This window comes from Rhinolophus sinicus, linkage group LG09, assembly GCF_036562045.2.
Source record: "Rhinolophus sinicus isolate RSC01 linkage group LG09, ASM3656204v1, whole genome shotgun sequence".
Taxonomy (NCBI): Eukaryota; Metazoa; Chordata; class Mammalia; order Chiroptera; family Rhinolophidae; genus Rhinolophus; species Rhinolophus sinicus.
The window spans coordinates 30557082-30584822 of NC_133758.1; the positions used below are offsets into that span (position 1 = coordinate 30557082).

The following is a 27741-nucleotide window of genomic DNA, read 5'->3' on the forward strand; positions in this document are numbered from 1 at the left end:
TTTAAGCCCTCACTGCCGGTATGAATTCAAATAATAGTCTCATCTTTTCACCATTTGCTTTCTTTTTCATTCATTCTTTTCTCCCCCAGTTTGATTTACAACAGTGATTAACATACTGCCTAATCTACAAATGGCTATATAAGGAACAGGGACCCATTTTAACCTCAAATAACACCAATGTAAAGCACAACTATTAAGGAATATTTTATATTTTCAAAGTATTTAGGAATTCTTTAATTAGAAAAATAAAGGCAATGGGATTATCTATCAGGTTTTAAAAGTACCCATGAATTAAATCACTCACATCCCCCTCTTAAAAAAACAAAAAACAAAACAAAACCTTAGATCACATTTCTATTGAGCGTTCTTACAGTAAGGAATAAGACCAAGCTACGCTACAGTACAAAAACTTGAAATTCTGAGCATGAAAATAATTTATTGGTTAGACACCTGGTTTATTCACGCATGAGGCCTACTGAAGACAGAATTAACATAGCTCATGGAACAGGAAAAGAAAATTCCATTCAGCACCTGCTTCATATCAGATTTCCTGGGGACAAATTTCTGCATTTTGTATTATAGCCTCACCCAAAAGCATCCACGTGTGCTTGATATTGATTAACTTGACTAGGCTATGAGAGCTTTTGTAAGTATCGTTAGTGACGCAACGTTCAGAACATTCTTAGGCACAAGAAACAGCACTGCCTGCAGTGAGAGTCCTTGATAATCAAAGAAAAGAATATCATTTAAATATAATCTTACAAATAGGCAGGAAAATATATGCACTTTTGCCAATGGACTGCTTTACACATCAGGGAAAATATCGTAAGATTTTCTTTCTATGAGATTAAAACTTAATTTAATTGATACGCAACTTTTAATCAATACTTAGGTTGTTTTGCAGTATTAGAAACCAGGGAAAAAGAAAACGAATCTAACCTAAATTAAATTTAGGGAAGAAATGCAGGATTGATAATATGGAATAATAGCTGCACTTCTTTGGCTAACTCATTAAAAAAATGCCAATTAAACATTTTCAGTGAAATTTTATTTTTTTAAAAAAGCAGCAGATCAACATTACAATTCAAGAACCTAATCTAAATATGCACTTGACAATGAAGCACATCTGAGTATGGAGTGAAAACAGTTTTCAAAAAAACCATCAAATGTATTATCTCCAAATACCCAAATAATAAATCACTTCTGTAGGCCTTTCGTTGAGTGGAATCATAAACAAAAAACTGAAGATTTATTGCTGTGAAAACAAATCTGTAGTACAGTAGTATGAATCTTGGGTATTAAGCATAATCAATCAAGTTAAGAAGTTGAAAATCTAATAAGAAATTTGTGTGTGTGAAAGTCTATAAGCCAGTTGACCCAAGAGCAACTGAGATTATCTAACTTGGTCAGTGAGACCAGACATTATTTTAAATCTCCATTTTTGGAAGGCAATTAAAAATTACAATTCCAATAGCCCACAAACCAAATTTTAAAAATTGTAGAAAGCAATGAAAACTACGTTCAAAGAGCCATTTTTTTTCCAGCTCAATTTCAGCACCCCAAGGAGAAATAAAAAAAGCATCCATGACTATCACAGATGAAAACAAAATGAGTGTCATTGGAATCAGTTCTTTTTCCCCACTGAGGTATAAAATCTATATAGAAATTTGATACTATACTATAACAAATTGTACTTCTCATAGTTCTGTTTTAATTTCCTTTAAACCCTGTTTAATATAGTTTTTTTAAATTGCTGTAAAAATGTTTTCATGATTCTGAATCTGGTTCCAGTTCTTTTCATATATCTTTATATCAATATTTAATATACTGGCTACCAGTTCTAATCAGAAAAGAAATCCTGGAAATCTCTTTGTTACACAGCACGTTCAGCGGAAATTACTGATGTGCAAGCAACCCTAAGAGGTGCAGCTTTCCGGAAAGCACGGTTTGTTGTTTCGTTGTCGGAATATTCTTTACACTGGTTCCTGCCGAAAGCCTTTTCAATCTTGTAAACATCAGTGTGCAGTCTCGCTACATTGTAGTTGCACGTCCTTGGACAGGAAGGCTGGTTCACAGCTAGTGAGAAGCGAGAGGAGACGAAGTGTTAATGGCTGAGAAACCTCACATCCTGCAGGAGGGAAGCACTTTTCCTTTTTTGCTACTTAATGTGGCAGAAATGTATGCTGAGGTAGCCCAGTCAATCCTTATTTTTTTTCTTTTTGTGTGAATTTGGTCTCAGAATATTTCTGGAAGGGTGACGTTTCGAAGCAGCCACTGCTGGGACCGGCTTCCATTGCAGTCTTTAATGCTGGGCACCTGGCTATCCTCTTCTGTGGCTTTATCCAGGCACTGATTACTGTTCACATGCTGCAGGGTTAATTTCTGAAAGAGACCAAAAAAAAAAAAAAAAGTCTTAATGTGAAAGTGGAAAACAAAATCAAACCAAAACCTTTCAACCGTCATTTTTGGTGATTATTAAATTCCTCTGTAGAAAAGGGTTTTTGTTGTTGTTTTTGTAATATAAATTATTTAATAACAATGGAGAAAAGGCATCCATGTAAAGACAGCATTAAGAGCTATGTGGGAAGGAGAAAGGCACTGAGCGGGTAAGTTATACGGGGCTAGCAGTAAGATGACCTAAATTCTAAGTCCATTTCTGCCATAAGCTCTGTAACACTGTGAAAATTTTTACTTTTTTGTGCTTCAGTTTCCTAAAAATATGATCAGATTAGTGGTACCAAATTTAGGATCCTCAACCTATTTTCAAAAAGCTATTTCAAAATTGCTTCATTTCCCTATGATAAGGCTGTTCAAATTAATTCTGTGATTCTAAACCTCAAGTCCTTAAAACTCAACGCCTTCTGAAGACTCAAAATCATAAGCAATCATAAGATTTATAAAGCATCCTTAATAAATGATTGATAGATACAGCTATAGATCTTCCTGTCTACTTGTTCACATTCTAGATTTGATGCTGTCATGTTGATTTTTAGGATAATTTTAAAAGACAGGACAGTAGAGATTAACAGATACACACTGACCCACACTAATGAATGTGATACAGCGGCCCTGGTCAGGTTAAGGACTCCAAAGCAACTGGGTAGGAATTTGCATTTAAGTGGATACATCTGTAAGGAAATGTGAACTATGTTTATCAACACACATTTATCTCACTTTTTAACTTATGGCTCTATTTTAATGTTAATTCTTTTATCTGGCACATTTTTGTTTTCATAAGGCCTCTTTTGTACCTATCTGAACTTAAAACAAAATCTCATGATTGTATACAATTATTTTAGCTTTCAGTCATTTATTCTGTGTTGTGGTCAAAGTGGAAACTGGCAAAAGGCAATATACATTTGTAGATGTCATAGTTTATAGCAACATTGATTTTAGGTTCAGTATTATGTACTTTAATTCTTATAGATGCCTAAGAATAGAACCTGGAAGAGAGCCAGCAGGGTTGGTTGTTGTTTTTCATACAGATGTTGTACAGTTTACTTGTTTGAGAGAATGGTCTTTACAAGTCAGACATTTCTGGAGTAAATTCCAGATTTGTCACATTTCAACTATAGTCATGCACCGTTTAACAACGGGACTCAATTATGAGAAATTTGTCAATGAGGTGATTTTGTCATGTGCGGACATCACAAAATGCAACCAAAGCTAGATGGTACGGCCCCACTACACACCTACAGCCTACTGCTCCTAGGCTACGAGCCTGCGCTGTATGTTACTACACAGAATGTGACTAAATCAGGCACAAGAGAAAATGATGCAATTAAGAGATGCAGTAAACACAAGATGTATAAGGCTGCTGCCCATGTAACACACATATTGTTATAGCAAACTGTGTACATAGAACAAGTACACTCTACTATATTTTAAATACATAAACCAGTAAGTTATTATCAAATATTATGTACTGTACATAATTGTATGTGCTATGCTTTTACACGACTGGCAGCGGAGGTTTGTTTACACCAGCATCACCACAAATACACGAATGTTGCTGCGACAGCTGTGTCGCTAAGGCAATAGCAATTTTTCAGCTCCATTATAATCTTATGGGACCACCATTGATATGTGGTCTGTTGACGGAAACGTTATGCAGCCCCTGATTGTATATCCCCTGAGCAAAAAGAAAAACCTCTCTGAGCCCGAGGTTCGTCATCTATAAAGTGGGGACAAAAATACTTGAATTGTTATGAGGAAAGACTAAGATAATGTACGGAAAGTGCTGCCCAGCTCAGAGTAAGTTCTTGATAAATGTACTCCCTACTGGAAAACTCACTCGCCTAGCACTATCCCTAGCGGCCATGAACAGTCTGCTGCCACAGCCTTTAGTTCCAGCGCTCCTCAAACATTCCAGAAGGCCCCGCATAGCTTCTCTGAGTGTCAACCTGCCTCAGGACCACTATAAGTATTAATAAAAACATCAAAAACTAAACACAATAAAAAATTGAGTTGGGGAATTGGTCCTTTCTCATCCCATCTAAAAATGTATATTTCACTTATTTGGATTCATTAAAATAAACTTGTAACAAACACACAGGTTATCACCCCATGCTGGGTATTTGCTTAAAATTCAGACAGAACCCCCACAATCTCAGGAGGCTAACCTCCCTGCAGACCTGGCCTCCGGAGCAGAATCCCGCTCCAGACACAGTTCTGGCTGCTGACAGCAGGTGAGAGTCCTGTGGTTTGTGAACCTGTGGGAACTGTCGTGATTGTACCTGCTCAGCACTGACTACTCTCCACACAGAAAAAGCTTGATTAAGGCAAGTGGACAAACAAGTGACAGATTGTAATTGTAACTTTGAAGAGCAGGATGAAAATTGTAATTATCATTGCATAAAGTCCACCTGCAACCTAGAAAAAATAATTTGTCGCCTCCTGGCCCTACTCTCTAGATGTAACTGGGTCAAAATCTACATTTTATTCCAGAAAGAACAGCTACAAGTAGTTAAAGCAAAAGAGCCTGGTGTCATAAACTCTATGCAAAATTATATAATATAAACAAAACTTAAACGATATAAATACATACACATTTAATCAAAGATAGTATTATATTGCGCAAAGAATCATGGATCAAGACTCCCAGGTCTGCCTGAGATCCGCTTCCACTACTTACATGCTCTGTAACCTGGGGCAATTAATTTCCATTCTGTGCGATGGGTGTCCACAGGTATAAAACAAGGTCCTGGACTTTATTTCTAAGGTTCCTTTGAAATCTGAGATTTCATGATTTTAAGTTTAGATTCTAGATTACTGACATAAATACTTTATTATTCCAGACTGCTGTTTCGGATTGATGGAGGCAGGACAACTTAGACAGCCCTTTAGGAAGCTTCCTATGCAGCTGGCTCAGGCTGTGGGGCTTGCATCCCAGCTTGACTCCGCCCTCTGCCTAATTCTGTCTGCTCCTGTTCCTTTTCACAAGTGTTGATCCAAAGGGCCACCAGGAAAAGCCTAGACTATTACAGCAGCGCTACCGCTGACATCACCTTGCCATTGAATCCACACCAGACGCCATTTACCTCCAGACCTAAGAAAAATAAACCCCTATTTATTTATGCTACTATAATAGGTTTTACGTTATCTAATTGATATACTGTCATTTTTCAGTGAACATATAATTGGGAGTTTTTAATATTTAAAATACTTTGGTTGTCACAATGACTGTGGGATGCCCCTGGCACTTACTGTCTAGTCAGAGACTCTATATATCCTGCAGTACATGGGGCAACTACACCCAAAATGAAGCACCGTGGAACACCCTGGAACAGAATATTCAGGCCATTTCCAATGGCTGTATTAACTATGCTATTGCTATAGTTAATATTATTTTTACTATATTTGACATTGTGAAGGGAGACCCAGGATTTAGAAAACATAGTCTTTGTCCTCTAGGATCTAACAATCTAATAGTGGTAGATAAAATAGCTACAAAGCACAGCATTACAAGGGTCAGAAAAAATTCTAATTAAATTAGGACAGAGAACTAATTTCTGGGCTGGAATTCATGGAAGTGATGTCAAAGCTGGGCCCTCAAGAATGGCTAGGATTGTTAGGCAGAGAGAACTGCACGATCGTAAATGTAAAGTGGGAAAGTACAGGGTATGTTCAAGAAGAGGTAACGCAGACCATGGTTTGTATATGACACAGTATAGGGAGAAAAGACATAACTTTGGACATCTCCATTAAGGGGTAGAATGAAGAAGCAGATGAGAAGAACAGACAGAAAGCTAAGAGAAGAAACTAAATAGTAGTGCATCTAAAGCCAATGGATCAGAGGATTTTAAAATTTCATCAGCTCAGCGATAGTAAATGCTGTAAGGGACGAGACGAGACTGCTGCCGGCTTTGCACCCAGGAGCCATTTCCGCAGTGTCAGGCTGAGGCTGGAGCCCAGGTTGGAGAACCAGAGGCTCGAGTGCAGGCCCTTCACTCACCATCATACAATACAGGAGAAAAGTAGGATGGTACGTAGAAAGCAAAACAGGAACAGAAGTCTTTCCTCACATGAAGAAGAACATGAGTGCTTGTGAGCAGAAAAAAAGAACGAGAGAAAGACATCCTGCAGGTGCTGGTTCCAGAACCATAGAGCAAAAGCACACGGTTGGCCAGATATGAGCGGAGGGCCAGAGGCTTACTGGAGATGCTCTGATTGATCAGTGTCTGTGAAGTACCCTGAAGTGAGTACCACATACAGCGCGTGGGGAGAGGGAGAAGCTCCAGAGGAAACTAAAGATAAATACAGAAAGTTTTGTTATATGTGTCACTGAAAAATCATGAGTCAGAGAATTTCATTAATTGAAGCTCACCTTTTACCTAAATGTTCAATTCGGTATAAATTTTAAAAGCCTACTTTCTGCTCCATTTATCCCACGCTAGACTGCAGAGCTTCAGGACATACAGAGGCAAGAGTGCTACTTAGTGACAACAAGGGCTCAGGGACTGCAGGCAAGCCTAATTGAATTATCAGGGAGATGAAAGCATCTTACTTATATTGTTTTTCCCATCTGTCAAATTTTAGAGTATAAGAACAATTTGATCTATATTCAAACTCCCCAAGAATTCATTCTTTAAGCTATAAACAATATAAATACACCCCATGACACGCATAATTTTATCTTATATGCAAATGGATAACATACCATGGGATCATATTCCCAAAGTTGGTTGCCTTTTAGGTGGTGGCATTTGAGCATTGTGACTGGGCCATTCAGTTTGGAGACATCCAAGCAAAGGTCATCTGTTCTAATCTCTTTGTTGGCAGTATAAGAGAAAACCTGAAAAACAAAAATGTACACATATAAGCTGTAACAGTAACATTAGCATTGTATATGCCCAATAATTGGAAAAAACAAGAATTTCAATATACACAATTTTTGAACTTTATTACTGTAATAGAGATAAATGACTCTACTACTAATTTTACATAAAAAGAAAAAATGACCTTGACTTCTATATATACACTGAGTTGTCATCTGTTTGACTAAAAATGGCAAAATAAATCTCATGCATAACAATGTTAAAACAGTTCTCACAACAGGCCTTTTACAATGTGTCATTTAAAAGTAATCATTAGATTATTTTTAGATTGAAAGCTCCTTTCTCCTAAAGGTCTTTATTATTTTCTCTTTAAAAGTAGGAGAATATTTCCTGAATGACATCATGAGATATAAAGGACAGAAGATGAAAACAAATCTGAAATTGTCCCTTTTAAAGATTTACTAAAATAAAATACTCACCTGATTACCTCCCATACCATGACAGTTAAAAATTCCAACTTTTTCATTCTCTTTTCTAGCCATGTTATCTAGACACTGATTTGTTTCCACATTTCGTATCTGTGGGACAATGAATGAAAACATCAGGAATTAAAGAGGTTAACTAGACAGACACACATACAGATACACACACACACACACACACACACACACACACACACGAAAATCAATCTAAACTTCCCACTACTATAAAACAGTTTCAGATTCTTGAGGTAAGGGCTATGGGGGTGGGGGGAGAATCACCGTTCGGCTTTCTAAAATTCTGTGGTCTAGAAAGGTCTTACTGCATATAATTTTTGTGTTTCAGGGAGAAATCCTTTAAATTCTTACTTCATTTTTCGAAGATGTTCTTCTAGGGTTTGTATTTAGTTCAATAAGCTCTACTCTGCCTAACAGCTTAAAGCAATTTAACAACTTCCTGTGGACACTGTCAACCACCAAGTTAAGGGGCATTACTTTTGACAATTACTCTGATGACTTCTTAGGAGACTTATGGTGGGTACTTTCTAATTAGAGTCTAGACCTTAACTGGGAGCCTAAGCATGGTGTGGTGCAAACACCACTCTTTTGTGAGATATTTGCTAGTTACATAAAAGGAATTTAAATCCCTCATCAAAATTAGGAAGACTCCTTTTAAGCACTGCCCTTGATATTTCTGTTTCCTCTGAATCACTGCAGTTTAAAATCATGTAATCTAATAGATATTTGAAAGTCCGAAATCTATTCCCATGGCTAGTACTGCTGTAAGCCAGAAGGGAGATGTGTGACAAACTACATCTGTCATGTCATGTAGACAGAAGAAAAACGTAAATGATTTTGTGCGATAAAGTTGAAACCACATATAAGCCATTTACTTTTATAAACAAAGGTACCATCTACATATTATTCCAACATTTTAATAAGGCACTAACTAGCCCAGATGCCTTTTCTTCTTATAAAGGTACAAGGACATAGGTGTGAAAAACTGTTATTCACAGGCAGTCAGGAATAGGAACTGGGGTTTTGGCGTGAAACTTGGGTTTAAATCCAAATGACCCAAACCCTCTGAAATCAATTTCCTAACAGTAATTGTGAGGTAATGTTGGCTCTTCGCTGAGTTTAGGTAAGAGGATACATCCACGTACCTACTTCAGAGTCTAGCACGCAGTAGGCTCAGAAGTAGTCACAGTCTGCATTGCTACCTTGTTGCTAGTCACGTTCTGGCTATTCCATCAAGCTGAAATTCAGTTCATGCAAAAGAGGGTTGTCCAATCTCTTAACGCAAATACTTCCTCATCCTGATATTTGAATATGCCCCTGCCATTCCACTCGTGATTCTGAGAATTGCCATCTAAAACAAACCTCATTATCATTCTTCTGAACATTCCCCTTTTCTCCTGATATCCTATTTTTGTTAATCCCCAAAACTGCCCAATTATTCAAGATGGAAATTTCAGGGTCTTTTTTTTCTCTGGGTCCATCCAACACATCATATCAGTATCCAGTAAAATTCTTTTACTATGTAATTCACATATTTTTTTTACATTATTTTAATTCATAAACTTATCATCTCATAGACTGTATAAAAGGTTTTATAGTTAGGTACAACTGTACATGAAACATTTTTCTGCAATACTTGATCATGGCTGTCTTACTTGAAAAAGAATTTAGTTCAGATTGTGACAAGATGAGTCTATCTCACAATATTCATATAAAAAATTATTTCCTTGTACTTTTGAAAAAAATTAAAAACTCTCCAGTTCTTTTTCTCATTTATTTTTCTTTCAAATACAAATGTAAAGGTTGCCGAAGAAAGGTAATAAATGCCATAGGGAAAATTAGAGAAGACCCAAAGCTATCCTCAGCTTCCTACTCTCTCATATGGAATGGCCTTTTGGTTAATTAATTGTTTCTCTTTTATCAAATTCAAAATTAATCAAACTTAATACAATTCTCCCCAAATGTAACAGGGTTTCCTATCACTCTATAACTATCCCATAATAAATCAACGCTGGTTATTGTTTCCACAATTGATATTGCCAATTATAGCAAATAAATTATACTTACTCTGAGCTAGGCATTATTCTATGAGTTTTGGACGTTAACAGCTTATAGCATCTTTATAACATTCCTATGAATAACTTGGGGTTGTTTTCTGGCATAAGAGATTTAAGTCTCTATCCCTTGGGGTCACAACTGACCATATGTGTTAAAAGTAAAACTTCTTTAAGGATCAGAAACAACTGCTTCCTACCAACTGCTAAGAGTGCCAATAAACCTTGATCAGCATGATGTGATCAGTGAGCCCTGCTGACGTGGGTGGGCAGGGACCTGGGTGTGGGCGTCCGGGGGACCTGAGAGCACTCCTCTAAAATGCAGGGGAGTACTGGAGCGGTGCCCTGCACACTGGAGGGCAGCTGTTGATGTTTTGGTCCCTGGGTGTCTTGAACATTAGAAGGCAGAGGAGTCGGCTCAACAAATATGTGGTATCTTTGTAGCTGAAGGGGACATCTGCTCTCCAAGCTGGTTCTTCTATACACTGGATGGCTAGAGAAGACAGTTTTCAGAGAATATCCTTCCTGCCTTCTTACCCTGGTAGAAATACCTGTGGACTACCTCACTATGGGGTTTGTAAGATGACTTCTCAAGGACATGAAAAACCAGGATACTAGGGGTGACTTTTGGGAACAATTCTGCCCTTTAGAATGACAGTTAATGTGTTCATTTGGTGGCAGTTAACTTTGAAAAGTGTTTGGAGAAGGAAAAAATTAGGAACAAACATGTTCTAGGGTTGTTGAATCAGATGTTCAGAACTGTAATTCCACATAGCTTGAAGGCTATGTAACCAACTGCCAGCTTTTTAGCAAGGTGTGGAAGGTAGAAAAGCTGGTGACATATAACTCGCTCCAATGTTTCTACTGGGGTGCAAATAGGTACTAGAGTTGATTATCCAAAATCTGATACTTAAAAAAGTGACTGGGGAAAAAAAAAAAAGCACTTAGAAAATATAGAATGACATAAAATGTAGGCACATTATCAGGGAGAAGGAAAAGAAAATACATAAAACAATTTAAGTCTGGGTAATGTAAGGATGTTCTAGTCAAATGTCTTCTTTGTTGGATTTCTAAAGATAGTAGGAATAACCTCCCCGCCCCCCCCCCCCCCAAAAGTGGGAACCTCTGACAAGTTAGGGAGTACTCTGAAGTTCCATCTAAGAAAAAGATGGGCTAGCTTCTGGGTCCTCCCACTATTTAGAGGACAACTCTGTCCCATCTTTCCCTATACATACAGTGTGGATTGACAGAATCCTCAGTGGTCTTGTTCCACTATCAACTCTTTCTAGTTTACTTGCATTCTGAATTACACCTTGATGACTCTCTTGCAAAGAGAAATGAGAGCAGTCCCCTTGTTTGGTGACATAGTATCTGGTGATCATCAGGATGTCTAATGGCAACTGTGATTCTAAATTATCAAGAACCCTTAAAGTAAGACTGATTTGCTGTGGGAAAACAAGGAGTTTTTCCTCATTGCAGGATAAATATGACTGGGACGCTGTCCTTAACATAGCAGGAAAATAACAACTGACAGGATGGTTTGGGAATCTGATATAGTAGATCCCTATGAAAGTTGTTTCAGGATGTACCTATTCTAAATTATTTGAGAGTAAAAATAATTATAGAGGGTATACAGTAGTTCTGAGTTTTCAAAACACTGGGTTTGACAAGCAAATATGGACATTGCAACTTAGGGCCTCAGCAGGGAGAGATTTGTGTAATGATGGCAAGTTAGGTGGATAACCTCCTGTGTTGGCTATTTGTGTTTCCAGCATTGTCCAGCAGAACTTTCTACGATGATGGAAGAAACGTTTTATGTTTGTGCTGTCCAATATGGCAGCCACTGGCCATATGTGGCTCCTGGGCACTTTATCATTTCCCCCCCTTTTACTTGTTATATTGAGCACTATTATGTGTGGCTAGTGTGGCTGGGGAACTGAATTTTAATTTTATTTAATTTTAATTAATTTAAATATGGGGCTGCCACACTGGATGTGTAGGACTAGACGCGGACACATAGGAAAAAGTCCTCCACTTTTTGTGAGGGCTGCTTGTCCAGTGATGACAGCACACAAACACGGCAATGAACTCATTGTCACACATTCTGTTCAGAAGATGTGGAAGTGCCCAAGTTATACTTTCTGGAATTAGAAGTCCTAGGGGATCTAAATGATATCAAGGGGTAAGTTTAGCAGGCTAGTGGTCTTTTATAGGATTTGTCCATGACTGAAGAACACATCTTTCGTTACAGAGCCAGACTTGCCCATAAGTCAAACCAGAACAGTCACAAGTACCATGTACAACTGAAATGCTAGAGGGTGAGGAGTTATTAGAAGCAGGAAGCTTTCTACTTGAATCACAGCAATATCATAACTATGGTGATCGGGGGAAATACTGCACTTTCAAGGTGTCTGGAGGCAGACAGACAGGAATGAGAAGGTTTGGGGACATGCACCCCTGGGCCTCACTCCCAACTCGACCATTCTAGCCCTGAGACCTTCGCAGGTCAGTACTCTAAGACAGTGATTCCCAAACCATGTTCTGAATAACAGTATCTGGCCAGGTATGGCCACAGGTGCCACCAAAAAAGGCATTTTGTCATCAAATATGTCTGGGAAATAACGGATTAAACAAATTTCAATAGGTTTCTTTACTGAAGGACTTCTAAAAGCCTTTTGCAGGCTGTGATTCTTGGTAGGGGAAGGGACTGATGGTACAGGATATAGAAAGCATTTCCCAAATAGTTTTGGCTACAAAATCCACTCCTCCCTCCCCATCACTTGCCTTTCTAATTGAGCACCTTAAGGGACAGCAGACATCCGCATTCTTTACACGGTAAACACTGCTATAGGAACCTTATTTTCTCATCTGGTAACGGCCTCTCTCTCACCCTCTCAGGTTTGCTGAGATCTCAGTCAGGTAACAGCACATAGAGGCTTAGCAGAAACTGACACATAGTGGGCCCACAATAACTGTTTCCCTTCCTTCTCCATAGGTCCAGCACATCTTCAACTCCTTCTGAAGCGGCAGCTTAGCTGTACACAGCTATCACTAAAATATTATGGTTGACCTTAGGAGTTGAAAATAATTGTGAATGCACTCATTCCTGGGAAATCAGCAAGAAATTAGAGGCTGAGTTCCTTAATTTCTGCTACAGTCTCCTCCAGAATCTTGGTACCTCCATTAGGGTGGACAGTGTAAGAGGTTAAAGGATTTTTGAAATCTAGTATAATGGAATCTGGAGTCACTACTGTCCTCTTTCCCATAAGGTAAAAATTGGTTAAATATGAGAAAGAGTATGGGTGTTAGTGGTTAAGAGCACAGAAGCTCTCAAGCCAAACTGCCTGTGTTCAAATCCTATCTCGTCCTTCTGTGGCTGTAACCTGAGTAATGCTGTTTAAACCATTCACTATGCTTCAATTTACTTTTGTGAAATGGGGATGATAGCACTTACATCTCACAGTGTTGATGTGAGGATAGAATGAGTTAATATTTGTGAAGCATTCAGATTGGTGCTTGACATGGAGTTCATGCTCACTAAATCTCAGGATTCCCAGATCTGCCTGGAGAAGCAATTGGTCAGTCTGTAAAACTGGTTAAACCATCCAAGGGATTATTTGCTTTCTGGGATGGTTCAGAATTTTCATCTCCTGGATTAACAACTATTAGATATCACAATGAAACATTCAGTTCCAAGGCCTACAGGAGCTTATGACAGGTGGACTCAGTGATGCCAGAGACTAAAGTTCTACCTTCTAATTTTCCTTTCTACTCTAAAATCCCATGATTTCAGGTTTCCCTAGGCCCTTGAAGTATGACAAGAGATCCTTGAGAGGCTAGATTCCAGTCTCTGGTGAAGGAAGGCTCACACCGGTGGAGCCATGATCACAAGCACAGGATCGCTGGCTGCACTGCGGCGGGTGCTTGAGAAGGACCTGGCCCCAGAAATCAGAGCTTCCATCTGGATAGTGTGGCCTGCTATTAAAGGCATACAAGCTTAAGACCAGCTGTTTAGTTAACAAGGCAATAACAAACAGGGCACAGAGGGTTAAGTTTGTTCCATATACAGAAAGCCAGCTGGCAAGAGGCAGGCAAAATGCAAGTTTGCCTTGGCAATCACCTACTATGGGTTAGACAAGTGGCTCTTTGTAATACACCTGTGTTCTGGCCCAGCTAACAATGCCTAGGTGTTGTCCAGAATTGGGTCAGTTAAAGGACAAAAGACAACTTCATTCTCTATTCTAAAGGCAAGTTATAGGAGCAACTGCTAGAAATCTTCCCATGACATACCACCCTCCCAGGCCTTTCTTGACTGGAATGAGGCTATAGCACAGGGAACAGATGCTCATTAATGAGGCAAGAAACTGCATACCCCTCACTTATTTGACGGTAAATTCCTTAAAGCAACATAAAGTTCAGAGGTAGGGAGCTTTCAATCCTGAAGTAGCCTCAGTAACTACTAAGGACAAACATAGTGTTTGCCTGGCATGGGAGAAAACGCAAGCAGGTCGAAGGGTCTCACTAACTCACCACCCTCCAGGCCCTCTGTGGTCTATTTGCTCTTCCGTATCTTCCGTTTCTACTTGGCCTCTCTTCCTCTTTCCCCAACCCGTCACCAATACAACATCCTCTCTTCACTCTCCGCCAATGATCTTGTGTTCATCTGACAACACAGAAGTCGTCGGAGAACTTCCTCACACTTCCACCACAAACTACGAGCTTCTACCGCCAATCGACGACCGACCGGCATTAGGCTCCATTCTCGCCACCTTCCTTCCTGTTGCCTTCCTGTTGCCATGGACGGAGCGCCTTCTCCTCCTGCCCCCACCTCTACCTTCACTTGTGCACTGGAGCGCATCACCTCCCATCCGACTCCCACATGACTCCTGCAATCAGTGGCTCATTTTTAGCATCTTCACATTTTTTTCTCTTTTGGGTCATTTGCATCAGCAGTTTTAATGTAGCAAAAATAACAAAAAACACCCTTCTTTAACCCCATATTGCCCTCCAGCTACCACCCATTTCTCTGCTCTTCTTTACAACAAAATTTCTTACAAGACTTGTCCACACTCATGATCTCCACTTTCTTTTCCCCGTATCTCCCTTGCGACCACCAGGGATTTTATTTTGTCCCTACTCATCTCCACGGGAACCCTCACCTACAGCTTCTTTGACAAGCCAAGGACCGACTCTCAGCACACATCTTCCCTGCCTTCTCTGCAGCGTTCCACAGCTGCTCACCTTCCCTTTCTTGAAACAAGTCCTTCACTTTGTCTCTGGGACATCACTCTCTTAGTTCTCGTTCTATTTCACTCTCATTCTATTTTTTTGGCTGATTCCTTCTCGTTTTCATAATTTCTACATTGGCGTTTCCTGTGGCCTGGTCCTCAGTCTTCCCCCTTCTCCATCTCCATTCATTCCTCCCACAGTGATATCATGAAGTTCTGTGGTTTAAAAAACCACTTATATACTGACAACCTCCATCCCCTGCCTCACCCAAGCTACAGATTTTTAAATGCAACTACCTACCCAGTATCCTTCCCTGGATCAAATTTAACATGCCCCCAGTGGCACTGTTGAATGCCCTCTGTATCTGCTCTACAGGCTTCCCATTTCAGTAATGCCAGCGTCACCACGCCAGCTTCTCTAGCTGAGTCTTAACGTAATCCTTGACTAGTCTTTTCCTTTCACCCATACACTAACTCTACTCTAGTTCCCATATGGCTTTGCTTCACACAGCAGACAATCTAAACCTTTTCCAATGAAAGTTTGCTTATCTCTCTATGGCTTCTCATCTTACTCAGAATAAAACCGAAGGTCCTTACTATGGCCTACAAGCTCTATATGCTGTGACCCTCACTACGTCTTGACCCTATCTTCTACTATCCTCTCCTGCTCATTCCATTCCAGACAACTGGCCTCTCCGCTGTTTCTGGAACATACCAAAGTACACTCGTCTCAGGGCCTCTGTACTTGTTTTTCCTTGTGCCCAGAATACTTTCTCCAGAAATGCATATGGCTTGCTCATTTACTTCCTTCAGCATTCTGCTCAAAAATCATCTTACGTGCGAGAAACTTTTCAATTACCCTGCATAAACCAGTACCAGTCTCATGCCCACCCGTCATTCTCTATCCCTTGTCCTTACCACCTGACATACTGTGCATTTTAAAAAAAAAGTCTGTCTTACTCCAAAGACTCTAAGACCTGTAAGAGCAGAGGCTTTATTTCTTCCACTGCTATATTCCCAGTATTTAAAATAGCACCTATCACATAGTAAGTACTCAAATACTTGTTGAATACATGAAAGCAACAAAGAGGTGACAACCCCCTGTGGACTGAGGGGTGACTTTTCCTGAGTTTTAGGAATATTCAGTCCTGGGATGGGGCCTGGTTGTGGCTCTGTCCACACATATCATCATTTGGCGCTATGACTTACAAAAGGAAATTTTGTCCTGCAATCAATTTTTGTCACAGAAGGCTGAATGTTATTTTTCTTCCTATTTGGCTTTCTTCATATGCTTTCTAAAAGTCAATTTCAAAATAAATAAATAAATAAATAAAAGACTTAAACAATGAATTGAAGATTGACCCAGTAAAAACGAAATTCCTTTACTATAAGTAAGGCACTTTCATAGATTCCTTTCCAGACTATTAAAAAAGTGATGGCTATAAGCATCTAAAGTGATTTATAAGCTACCACTGGGTTGTGACCAGAAAATTGAAAATCACTTCCTTGTCCTAATAAGAAAGGGACCTTGGGGAGTTAGAGGATTATTACGAAAGGAGACCTATAATCTTCATGGCCCCTGATTTGGAATATTATACTCTAGTAAAGAACAGAAGGAGAAACACTGCTTCCCAGTAGGACATAGTAGCCCAATACTTCTGCTTTAGAAGGAAAACAGTTAAATTACAAAAGTCCTGTTTCTGGGGCTGTTGGAGAGCGATGGAAGCAATTAGGATGGGGTGAACTATAATTCCAGTGAGGGAAGAGCCCTCGCTGGGTGAGAGTTGACAATCACCAGTTGTCTTCCTCTGTGAGGGCATTTGCTGATGATATAGGCTGAGGACAGGATGTGCCCCAAAAAGTGCCTTTTCCCAGGGAAAAGAGCACAGTGGTGTTTGCTTATGTGAGGCTGGTAAGACAAATTAAAAATTAGAGGAGCCCCAAAAGCAAGGCCATTTTCCTGATGGAACATTTGCTGAGCTCTAGATGGGCAGGAAGCGGGGCTGGAAAGGCAGAATGAATAAAGTCATCCACAATCTCCTGGTGCTTAGGAGAGAAATTCTTGCTAGACAGAGACCTACAAAAAATAATAGTATCCCCAATGAATAAGGTGGGAGGCTAAATACTATTCTCAAAACCTCAGAAAGGCAAAACTTCCAGGGTTGAGGAGACAGAGACCCCGCCATGTGATTATTCAAAAGCACTGGAGGACCAGACCTAAGAAACAAACAGGAGGCAGTTCAGAAATGAACAGAAGCTTTCTAAATTTGTAACCCAGCCACACCTAGCTGAATACTGTTATAGGTTGAACTGTGTCCCCCGAAATTCATACGCAGACATCCTAACCCCTGGTACCTCAAAATGTGATGTTATTTGGAGACAAGGTCTTTACAGAGGTAATCAAATTGAGGTCATTTGGGTAGGCCCTAATCCAATATGACTAGTGTCCTTATAAAAAGGGGAAATTTGGAGACAGGCATGCACACAGAATACCATATGAAAATGAAAGCAGAAATGGGGTGATGCTTCTATACCCCAAGGAACCCAAAGATGTCAGCAAACCACCAGAAGCTGAGGAGAGGCAGAGAACAGCTCTCCCTCACAGGCCTCAGAAGAAGCCTAATCTGCCTATGTCGTGATCTGCGATTACTCGTCTTCAGAACTGTGAGATAATAAATTTCTATTGTTTAAGCCACTCAGTTTGTGGCACTTCATTATGTCAACCTCAGGAAACTAATAGAATCCTTGACATGACCAGACCCCTAGACTATATGGTATCCCATACACAGAGTGTATTTTTGGCTGGAAGATAGAATGGATCGCTATCAACATTTTAGGAATATTGTGGAATAGGACACAAGAAACAGTTTACAGTGATCGTCCTGGTAATTATACCAGAAGGTAAGATAAGTCTCTTTCACATCAGACCCTACACTATGGGCACTCACAAATATACAAAGGCCAAACTCCAAAGCACAAGTAATTGTGTTAAAATAATAAGTATTAATAAGCACATTAAATCAGGTTAAGAAAAGTCACTGAATTCAAAAAGCAATAACTATAAAGGCATAATCAGAAACAAACATTTTACCAACATTCTTTCCAACCCCCTCTGCCCAAAACTGAGATTTAGGGGAGAAAAAATGAATCCTAAAAATACAAGTAACTATAAATGGTCTTTCAAGTTTCCTTGTCTGTTCTTTACAATTTATCTTTATCTTGAAGTACCTCAAGCTTTGATTCTAACTAACATGAGGACATTAGCTTTAGGAGTATATGGTTTCAACTAAATAGGTTAGTTTGTTAAAATAAGAAGTCTATTGAAGATACTAATATATTGTAACAAAAGTCCAACTGTAAAAGGCTAGGAGTGGAACATTCTTATTTTAATAAAATATAATGATAAAAAACAAACAATGTTTCAAGTTATGAGGTAGACTGTGTCATCTAACAAGAACTTTTCCACTTGAGGTTATGTAGTTTTAATATGAAGATACTCCCTTATTGGAAATTTAACCTCTATTGATTTTGATAAGTGAGAACATAATAAGCACATATAATACTTTATTTTCTTTTTTTTACCTCTCCCAAAGAGAAATAGTGACGTGGAATCTGAGAATCAGGATAAATATTCTCTAGGTACCAAGAGAAAGGTTTGCATTGGAGTTTGTGTCTGAGACCAAGTCTTGATGCTATATCTCCATAATCTACCTTCGTAACACCTGTCAAAAGAAATAAGTAACAGAATTATTCATGTTCTATTGGGTAACACATTTCTATTTATATATTACATCTAATAAGCCAGATGAATGAGTAAAGTGGTACCACTTTGGTGACGTGTGACTATACAAGTGATATACTATAAATCTACTTCCCAAAGTATAAAACAAGGAAATACATTAATATGTGCTTTTCAAAAAAAAATTTATGTGAGAATGATATACATGTCAATAATATTATAAATATAAGTTATACGGGATCAGAAAACTTGAACATGTTAAGGCAAAAACAAAAATCAAGACTTATTTTGCCTAAATATTAAACAGAACAAATGTTCCCAGTCAGGTTTCTCTCACAACTCACTGAATCGTGCACCCTACAACTTGACAGTCTTGTGGTAATTTAAAAATGAGGATGGAATGGTAACAATGTCAGGCAGATTTATAGCTGATGGTACAGCTATTCCCATAATACTCTGCAGAACAGAGAAAAGTTCCTGGAGAGAAGTCCCTTGAGGCATGGTACAGGGCTCTGCACTGACCTTGAGATACTCAACACTTTTATATTAATGTTAAAACATTGCAGTTATGTTAAAAAACAACAACAACAACAAAATCAACAAAAAACCCAAACCCCACACACGGATAACACCTGAACTAACAGTAATTTCTACAATACTGACCTGGACAGTTTATTATTGTTGTGAATATATTATACTAGGCATTTTTCTAAGTGCTTTTTATGCTGTGTGTGATTTCATTTATTCCTTACAATAACTTACGATGTAGGCATTTTGCTTCTGCTCAAAGTTTCTTTCTACCCCTTCTTACCTCTCCTCAGAATGCATTAAGATAAGGGACAAGAAAGTTAGCCTTGTATTTCTAATGCAAACTAATGCTAACCTGGAGAAATTATATAGAAGAAATTCTTGAATTCATCCATCCACACTTCTGCAAGTCGTCTATTATTTTTATTGATAATTTGCCCTGTGCCTCCTGGAAATGTGTAAGGTGTAGCTTTCCGAAACACATGTCCAACATGTGAGCAAGTAACAATCTCCAAAGTTCCTCCACACTGCCAAATCTGAAAACAACACCAAAGAAGACCAGTTTTAAACACTGATAGTTTAAAAAATCTGTTCACATCTATTGAGTTTCATACTTGGAATTTCACAGGATCAAGGGCATACAGTGGAACTCCTGTTATATGGCCACAAAGCCAGTGCTTCCTCAGTAGCAAACTTTTCTCTAATTTCTGGTTCTGATTAAACCAGACGTTGAAAGTTAAATTCAGAAAAGATAGGTTAAAGGCTAAATACAGAAAAGACATGGGGTCTAGGGCAATATTTTTCTAACTGCAGGCCATGATTCATAAAAGGATCATAAATTCAAATTTGATGAATTGCAAGCAGTACTTGCTAACAAGGACATACTGTTTCGTGAAATGTGTTTTTTTGTGTGTGTGTGTGTTGTATGTGTATAATGTATAATGTGCTTATTAGTGGTTCATGGTCAAAAAAACTGTGACCATGGAGTATTCAGCCAGAGGCCTATCTGTCCCTTCTTCTCCAAACCTGTGTCATAGCCTGAACATTAATAGAACCTAGGAATCTAAACTGCTAAACTGGATCTCTCAGGAGTAATTCTGTGAGATAGTGATAGCACGATTTGTTGTCCCTGTGAGCATAAAAACAGAAAGGGGATAAAAGAAAGATCAAGTATGGTTTGACATCCTTAATTTAATGCATTTATCCTCTGCTCCTTTCAAAATATATCATTCCATAAGTTAAAATCCACCAACTACTTACAATTAAAACATATTTTGAAAAGTTTTGATTTTGTTAAATGTTTATTGCGCCTACTTTGTTTTCCCAGGATCATAAAGTGATAAACCTGGACAGGATGTTCAAGATGATCTAGAGTCCAACCCTCTCTCTCCATAAGTGGGCAAAGAGACCCCATTTGAACAACATGAGCTAGCCAGGTTAGATTACTGTGCAGTTTGGTGTGGTTTCTACTGTAAGCTATGAGTCTAAAAATTTATTATTTTCAGAAATATACAATGTCATTTAAATAATGTTGATTTTAGTGAACGTGAAATGCATACGACTTAAGGTCCACTGGGTTAAATTGATTTAGAGTTAGAGTAGTTTCAGAATTCTTTTGCCTTTTCTCTTCATTGAAAAATATAAAGCTGATAACGTGACCAGGTTTTATATAAGACAACAATTACACACCAAGAGGACAAAGCCTATTACGGAAAGTGAAATTACGTTTTCGATGGTTAAGCACCAAAGTAGCATATACAAACTACAAGTTATTTTTTATTTTTAGAGCTTCAATCACTTCCTTGAAAATAACAGAAATGAAAAACAGATAGGGAATCTTGTATAAGTTTTACAGGTACACTATTAAGATAACTGAATTATTTGCTTAAAATAGTTTATAATGTACCCTTAATAGTATCAGCAAACATTTTATGGTGACTCTGAAGTCTCATTAAACTCATACTAGATTCACTTTTTATTTTTTATTTAGAGATAACATGAATAAAGCATATCCGTATTTAAGGTTAAATGGAAGATTTTTTTTTTCAAAGGGAACTTACCCTAAAGGAAATTTCTAGGTTTTCTCCTCCCCAAATGTCCATTCCAGCATCATATGTTCCAATTTCCTGAAAGTAATCTCTGTCTATTGAAAAAAGGCCTCCTGCCATTGTAGGTGTTCTGAAATTTAATCATAAAATTGTACTGTTAATTGGAATAATTTAAAATGTACAAATCAGTTTTTGTTTTTAAAAGTGGTTTTATAACTGTCTATAACTATGGAAAAAATGTTTACTGTCACATTCTTCAGAAACTTTCACAGGACCTCAGGGGCTTTGTTTTTATGCTACGTTATTTTGTCTTTAGACATGGCCTGCACCTTGGTCATGCTGTCATAGCTCCTTCCTGGACATGCTTCTCTGCCCCGTCCCCAGGGTTCCTCGTATCTTTAGTAATCTTTCTTCGTCCTCAGGAGTTTCCATCCTGAAACTCCTTACACTGGAGATATTTCTCGTAATCCTCTCCATCTGTGTGTACCTGCTCCATAGTTCCTAGCAACTATAAATCCAACTGACGATATTCACCAACTAGACTCATGTTAGCAACTCTAACAGGCCAGGTTCTAAAGGTTCAAATATTGCACAGAGATAAGATTAAACAGGATGAAAACAATGTGGCCCTTTCCGTATCCCTAATAGGAACTTTTAAGTACAGAATAAAATCAAATACAGACTAAAATCAATACACTCCTTCTAAGAAGATCATCATCCTGACCAAGTATGGTATATCGTTTGCAAAAGAGGAGCCCAATTTATCCAAACATGGTCCAGGTATGCAGAACAGGTGGAATTAAGCAGAGAAATAATACTGAAGGAGGTTTAAATGAATGAATACAAGTCAAACATTTGATTTCCTTGAAGGATGAGTATGGATAACTGACTAGGAGAACATAATTAAGTTCCAGGGAAGAAGACACTATGGAGATCATATTTTAGGATGAATTGGCCACATCTGTAACCCTAAAATGTACTCATTCCATGCCCTAGTGAGAGTGGCGCATTTGCTTTTCCAGTAGAAATAATTGTTTCCATTAAAAAGTTAGGACTTATTTTGATTTTAGAAGAGAAAAAGAATGAGACAGTCTAGTATCTTAGGAGGCAAAGGAAATAGGCTAACACCTAGAGTTATCATTTAATACAGGAATTTCTTGACCTGGGTTTTGGGATAGCAATAAATTTCCTAGAATTACATGCTGTGCCTCCCCCACCTCCCCTTAGAGAAGACTCGTAGCTTTTATCAGATTTTTCAAAGAAGTCAATTTATGAAACGTTTAGGAACTTTTGGTTTACATGGTGATTTGAACTGTCAGCAAGAGTGGGAAAGTCCCTTTACTAGGAAAGAACTCAGGCTGGCCAGGGAAAAGAGATTAGGATTAGTGAAAACTCGCTTCAACTTTGCCAGAACTGAACTTGAATTCAAAAGAAGGCAGATCTGAGAAGTCCAGGACAGGAAAAACTTAAAAACCCTGGTTTCTAAAGGAACTCCCAATTACTACAGAAGCAGCAGGCTGATGTAATTGGAATAAATCCTAGGATGGATCAGAAAGCTCAAGGTCTCAATTTAAAGGTTCTGAACTGGAAGAAGATTTTAATCCCTTTTTGAAAAAAATCTATATATGACTACATGTAAAACAAAGAAAAAACAAATGCATTAATGAAAATCCTTTTTTATATTTTCGTCAATTCTACATTTTTAAAAAATTAAAACAAGCTTTGAAACCTTATCAGTCAGTAACTATGGTCAAGATGGTACAAATCTGAATTTAAAATCTTACATTTTGGTGCAAGGACTTGGTTTTAGGTAATATTTTCATATACTAACACAATTACTTTAGGGGCAGTTTGAGTCAAATGAAATGTTATTATCCTTAACAACTGAATTAAAGCACAAATCTGACTTACAGATTTGCAAAATGTTGTTCAAATAGCAATGAAAGAACATGTGTATGTCATTATCATTTACCACGTGCACTAGATTTATATATATATGAAACATTCTAATTTTATTAATTGATCAGAGGGAAAAAACGATGTATGTGCAAGAGCTCTTAACCACATATGTGGTGCATAAATACTTCATGTCTCTCAAAATACATTTGTAATCCTTATAATATGATTCCCAAAACTTCACAATCCCCTGCCAATAACAGTCAAGGGAAAATGTTTGACAAATTAATTACCTAACAGGGAGAGTCCGATCACCTTTCCTTCTGTCCATTTCTCTCTGGGGAACAGGATACCAGCGAAAATTGAGTTTCCAATTGAATCCACCGTATGTCATATCAGAACCTGCCATGTACTCAAAAGTATCATCGCTGATCACATCAATGATAGGACATACCACTGTTTTCCTAAAATTATCAAAGCAAGTTTTCAATTATTTTAGTTTCAGGTATACAGCATAGTGGTTAGACATTTATATAACTTATGAAGTGAGTTATATAAAGATTTTTTAAAACTTTCCTTTTTGAGGCCTACTATAACTATATAACAATTGTATAGTAAGTGTTTTTTTAAAATACATTCCATAATGTTAGAGACAATGGTGAAAAGATTTCCTGCTGTATCCTACCAAGCTGGCACTGTAATTATTTATATTTATTTGTAACTTGTTGATAACTTTCCATCCCTTTATCGTTCATACTTTTACGTATCTGTCACCAAACTGCCACCAAATCTGGTATTTTCGCTGTAAGCATTGCTACTGCCTAAGTAACTGACCGTAAAAAGGATAAAATCACAACAAATAAAAGGGAGACATTAAAAGACATACTGAAACCTGAAAATATGAATAACAAAATTTTAAAAACTTTACTTAAAATGTATGTAGATTCATGGCAATGCTGACCAAATAACTTTATTTTGTGGACTGTATGTAAGCACTTGTCTTCGTTCTATGGGAAATGGTCCAACTCTGCGCCCTCAAAGAGAACTCTCTCAGCCTCTCTTTCTCCTCCCAATACAGTGTGTTTCAAAATAAGAAACCAACTCTTGGGGAAAATCATCAGCTGAAAGAAATGTTAACTATTTTAAGGTCACCACCACTCATCGCTGTGTAGACCATTATGAGGGGTAGCTAAGATTTATATGTAATATAAAAATATGTGTAACCACAAGAACTTCATTAATGGAAAAATGAAACCAAACTAACAACTAGCTTAAATACATTAAGTCTGCTGGCAGTTGACCTGTCAATTGAGAAATGAAACCAACCAAACAAACCAAAACTGTCAACCAGTTATTTTATTTTCTTTTATGGCAAAATTGCCTTGCTGTAAATTAGTTACATCGAAATGCTTGCAGCAAAAATGCTGCGGTAAAAACATTACGGCTAAAGTACCTAGAACCGTTTGGCACATGTAAAAATACTTCAAGTATTTCTACAGTTTTCAAAAATAACACATTTATTTCTGACTACATATTTAATCATTTTAAGCTAATAATTTTCTTCATAAACAATTCTTGCACATCTGTGTTCCTTACAGTTTTTTGCTATTAATCTAAATGAACTTGTTCGTATATATATAATATTTCACTTTTGCTTTAAGAGTAAACTTCCAGGAGTGAGATTACCTAGTTAAAGTAAGGAACTTTTTTGTGGCACTATTCTTTACTGCTTTCCCAAAGTGTTACATGTATACATATATATTTCTCCCTACAGCTTCCCTAAAACGCTGTCAACTTTGGATGCTATTTTCTTACACTTTTGCTAATATAATGATGTTAAATAGTACCTCAGAATTTTCAAATTTTATTTTGTAATTATTAAAAAAGGATATTCTCCCCACAGGTTTGTTATTTCTTCATACGAACTATCTGATCATATACATTTACATTTTTTTCTGTTGGTATTGTGACATTTTTTATAAACCTGAGAAAACTCACATATGACCATAGCCACTTCTAAGGAAAGGTGCCCTACTAAGAGCCCTTGGCAGCCACATGTTAGAGTATGTGATATCCTTCCCATCCAATTGGAGACTTATTTAGCAAATTTTCCCCTATTCCAAAATTATAAAGGTATTCTCCTATTTTGTCTTTGAAAAGAATATTTTTGCTTTTCATATTAGTTGATTTGGGGTATGATATGCAGTAAGTATCCAACTTTATTTTTCTTATGGATAACCAATTGTTCCAGCACTATTTACATAATGGTCCTTTTTAATTCTGCTGTGATTATCAGTGCCTACTCAGTCATAAATCAAGTTTCCACAAAAACATGGGTGTTTCTAAACACTACTTTCTCTAGTCTATTTGTGAATTCCTGTTACCATACATCACTGCCATAATTAATATAGCTTTAAAGTAAGTGTTGGTATCTGCTAGGACAAACCCTATTGTACCCGGCTCTTCTTCTTCAAGAGTATCTCAGCAATTTTTTATATGCATTTCCATACAAATGTTAGAATAAGCTAGTTTCTCTGAGAAAATCCTGTTGAGATCAATTGGAAGTGCCTTGAATTTACAGATTAATGTTGGGAGAATTAGTATTTTTATAGACTTTTCTATCCATATTATTATTCTCTCCACTTAATTTCCTAGTGAATTTCAATAGTTTTTCTACTTCATGCATTTTTTGTTAAATATATTCCTAAATTACAGCCCATGATTTCCATGCTTGGTATCATTTCTTTTTTTTTCTTTACATATATTTTCTAACTATTCTTGCTGATATGGAGAAGGCAACTGACTTTTCTATAGTAATCTTATGTTTGGCAGCATTGCTAAATTCTTATTATTTCTATTTTGTGTATATTTTTCTTCATAAAACAAAACCCATCATCTGCAATTGACAGCACTTGGATTTTTCCTTTCAAATTCTTATACCCTGTATTTATTTCTTGTATTATTACAAAACCTAAGACTTCTAATAATCCTCAGTAATAGTAATTCAGGGCACCCTTATCTTGCTATCTTTTAAAAAATACTTTCAATATTTCTCCATTAATATGTTTGGTTGCTAAGGTTTTACTATGTTTTTTTTTTTTTTTTTAAAGCTGTCCTTTCTCAGTAAATTTCCATTCTATAACAGTTCGCTATTTTAAATCACAAATGGACAACATTTTCTGTATCTATTGAAGTAACCACTGAAGTAACCAGGGTTTTAATGATAATCATAGTTTCAGAAACACGTTAATGGGATGTATGATGTGAATTAATTTTTTGATATTAAATTGAACCAATTACCCATGAGATATTATGTATATGTGTATATATATCACATATTAATATATCACATTTCCCCAAAAATAAGACCTAGCTGGACAATCAGCTCTAATGCGTCTTTTGGAGCAAAAATTAACATAAGACCCAGTATATTATATTAATTATATTATATTAATTATATTATATTAATTATATGTTATGTTATGTTACACTGGGTCTTATAGTAAAATAAGACCGGGTCTTATATTAATTTTTGCTCCAAAAGATGCATTAGAGCTCATTGTCTGGCTAGGTCTTATTTTCAGGGAAACACGGTATATGTGCATATATATAATATATATATATATAATTGCCCCCCTCCCCGTTGGACTGTTTGCTGGTATTGTGATTTTTCTTTTTATATTAGCATTCATGGGTGGGTTTGAGTAATTTTACACCTACTTTTCTGGTTTTCCTAAGAAGGTTATACATAATCTCACAAAAAGAATTGAGTTGGGTCCGTCTGTTTTTATTTTCTGTTTACAAATTCTTAGGGGAGATTTGTTTTCCCTCCTCCACTTCCTGTCAAGGCTGAAATAGGCAAGTTTTCTTTGGTGTGGTGGAATTCATTTCTCATTCTCACTTAACACTGAGGTACAGATGTCAGGATCCTAGCTTTACACAGTTGTTTGCTATTTATCTTGTCTAGGCCTTGTCTCTTATCTCTCCATCTATTTGTTTGTCAAGGCAAAAGCTCAGAATCCCCCAAATTCAGCAGAAACCCTACAAGTGAAAGCTGGCTTTAGTATTTGAACTGCTCACTTGTTCTTTGTTTTGAGATCTTGCAAAATTTCTTACTTTGGTGCCAACTCAGTGACGCATTTAAAACTGAACTGTGTTTTGTATTTTATACAGCATTTTAGCTTCCCAACTGGAAAAGTTATTCAGGGTCCCTAATGTACCATACAGCCCAAACTGGAAGTTGTGGTGGTGGTGATTTCAGCCAATTCCCCCTTCATATTTCCGTTATCACCTCACAATGCTTCTCTCCATGGGTCCAGGCTCCTGCTTCATAAAGGTTATGTGTTGACTTTATGCAAGCAAGTATTTCCTAAGTCAGTCATCTATTACTTATAGAAAACAATTCGCAGAGATACTCTGTTCCTTCTTCAGGCAACAGTCTTCTTTCTAAAGCTGTGGTTATCTTCTCATAGCC

At 37.5% G+C, this 27741-nt stretch overlaps 1 protein-coding gene across 2 annotated transcripts in view; it reads right to left on the reverse strand.

The window, feature by feature from the left end:
• Nucleotides 1–1026: 1026 nt before the first annotated feature.
• GALNT1 (polypeptide N-acetylgalactosaminyltransferase 1) overlaps nt 1027–27741 on the reverse strand; it is a 109116-nt gene continuing 82401 nt past the window's right edge. For both annotated transcript variants that reach the window (XM_074340127.1, XM_074340128.1), the window contains 7 exons: nt 23561–23731; nt 21384–21501; nt 19679–19859; nt 18639–18778; nt 7757–7855; nt 7160–7294; nt 1027–2382 (listed from right to left, as the gene is read on the reverse strand). In XM_074340127.1, the coding sequence (XP_074196228.1) occupies nt 2236–2382; nt 7160–7294; nt 7757–7855; nt 18639–18778; nt 19679–19859; nt 21384–21501; nt 23561–23731 (991 nt within the window). In that variant the 3' untranslated portion in view covers nt 1027–2235. The remainder of the gene's footprint in view (nt 2383–7159; nt 7295–7756; nt 7856–18638; nt 18779–19678; nt 19860–21383; nt 21502–23560; nt 23732–27741) is intronic.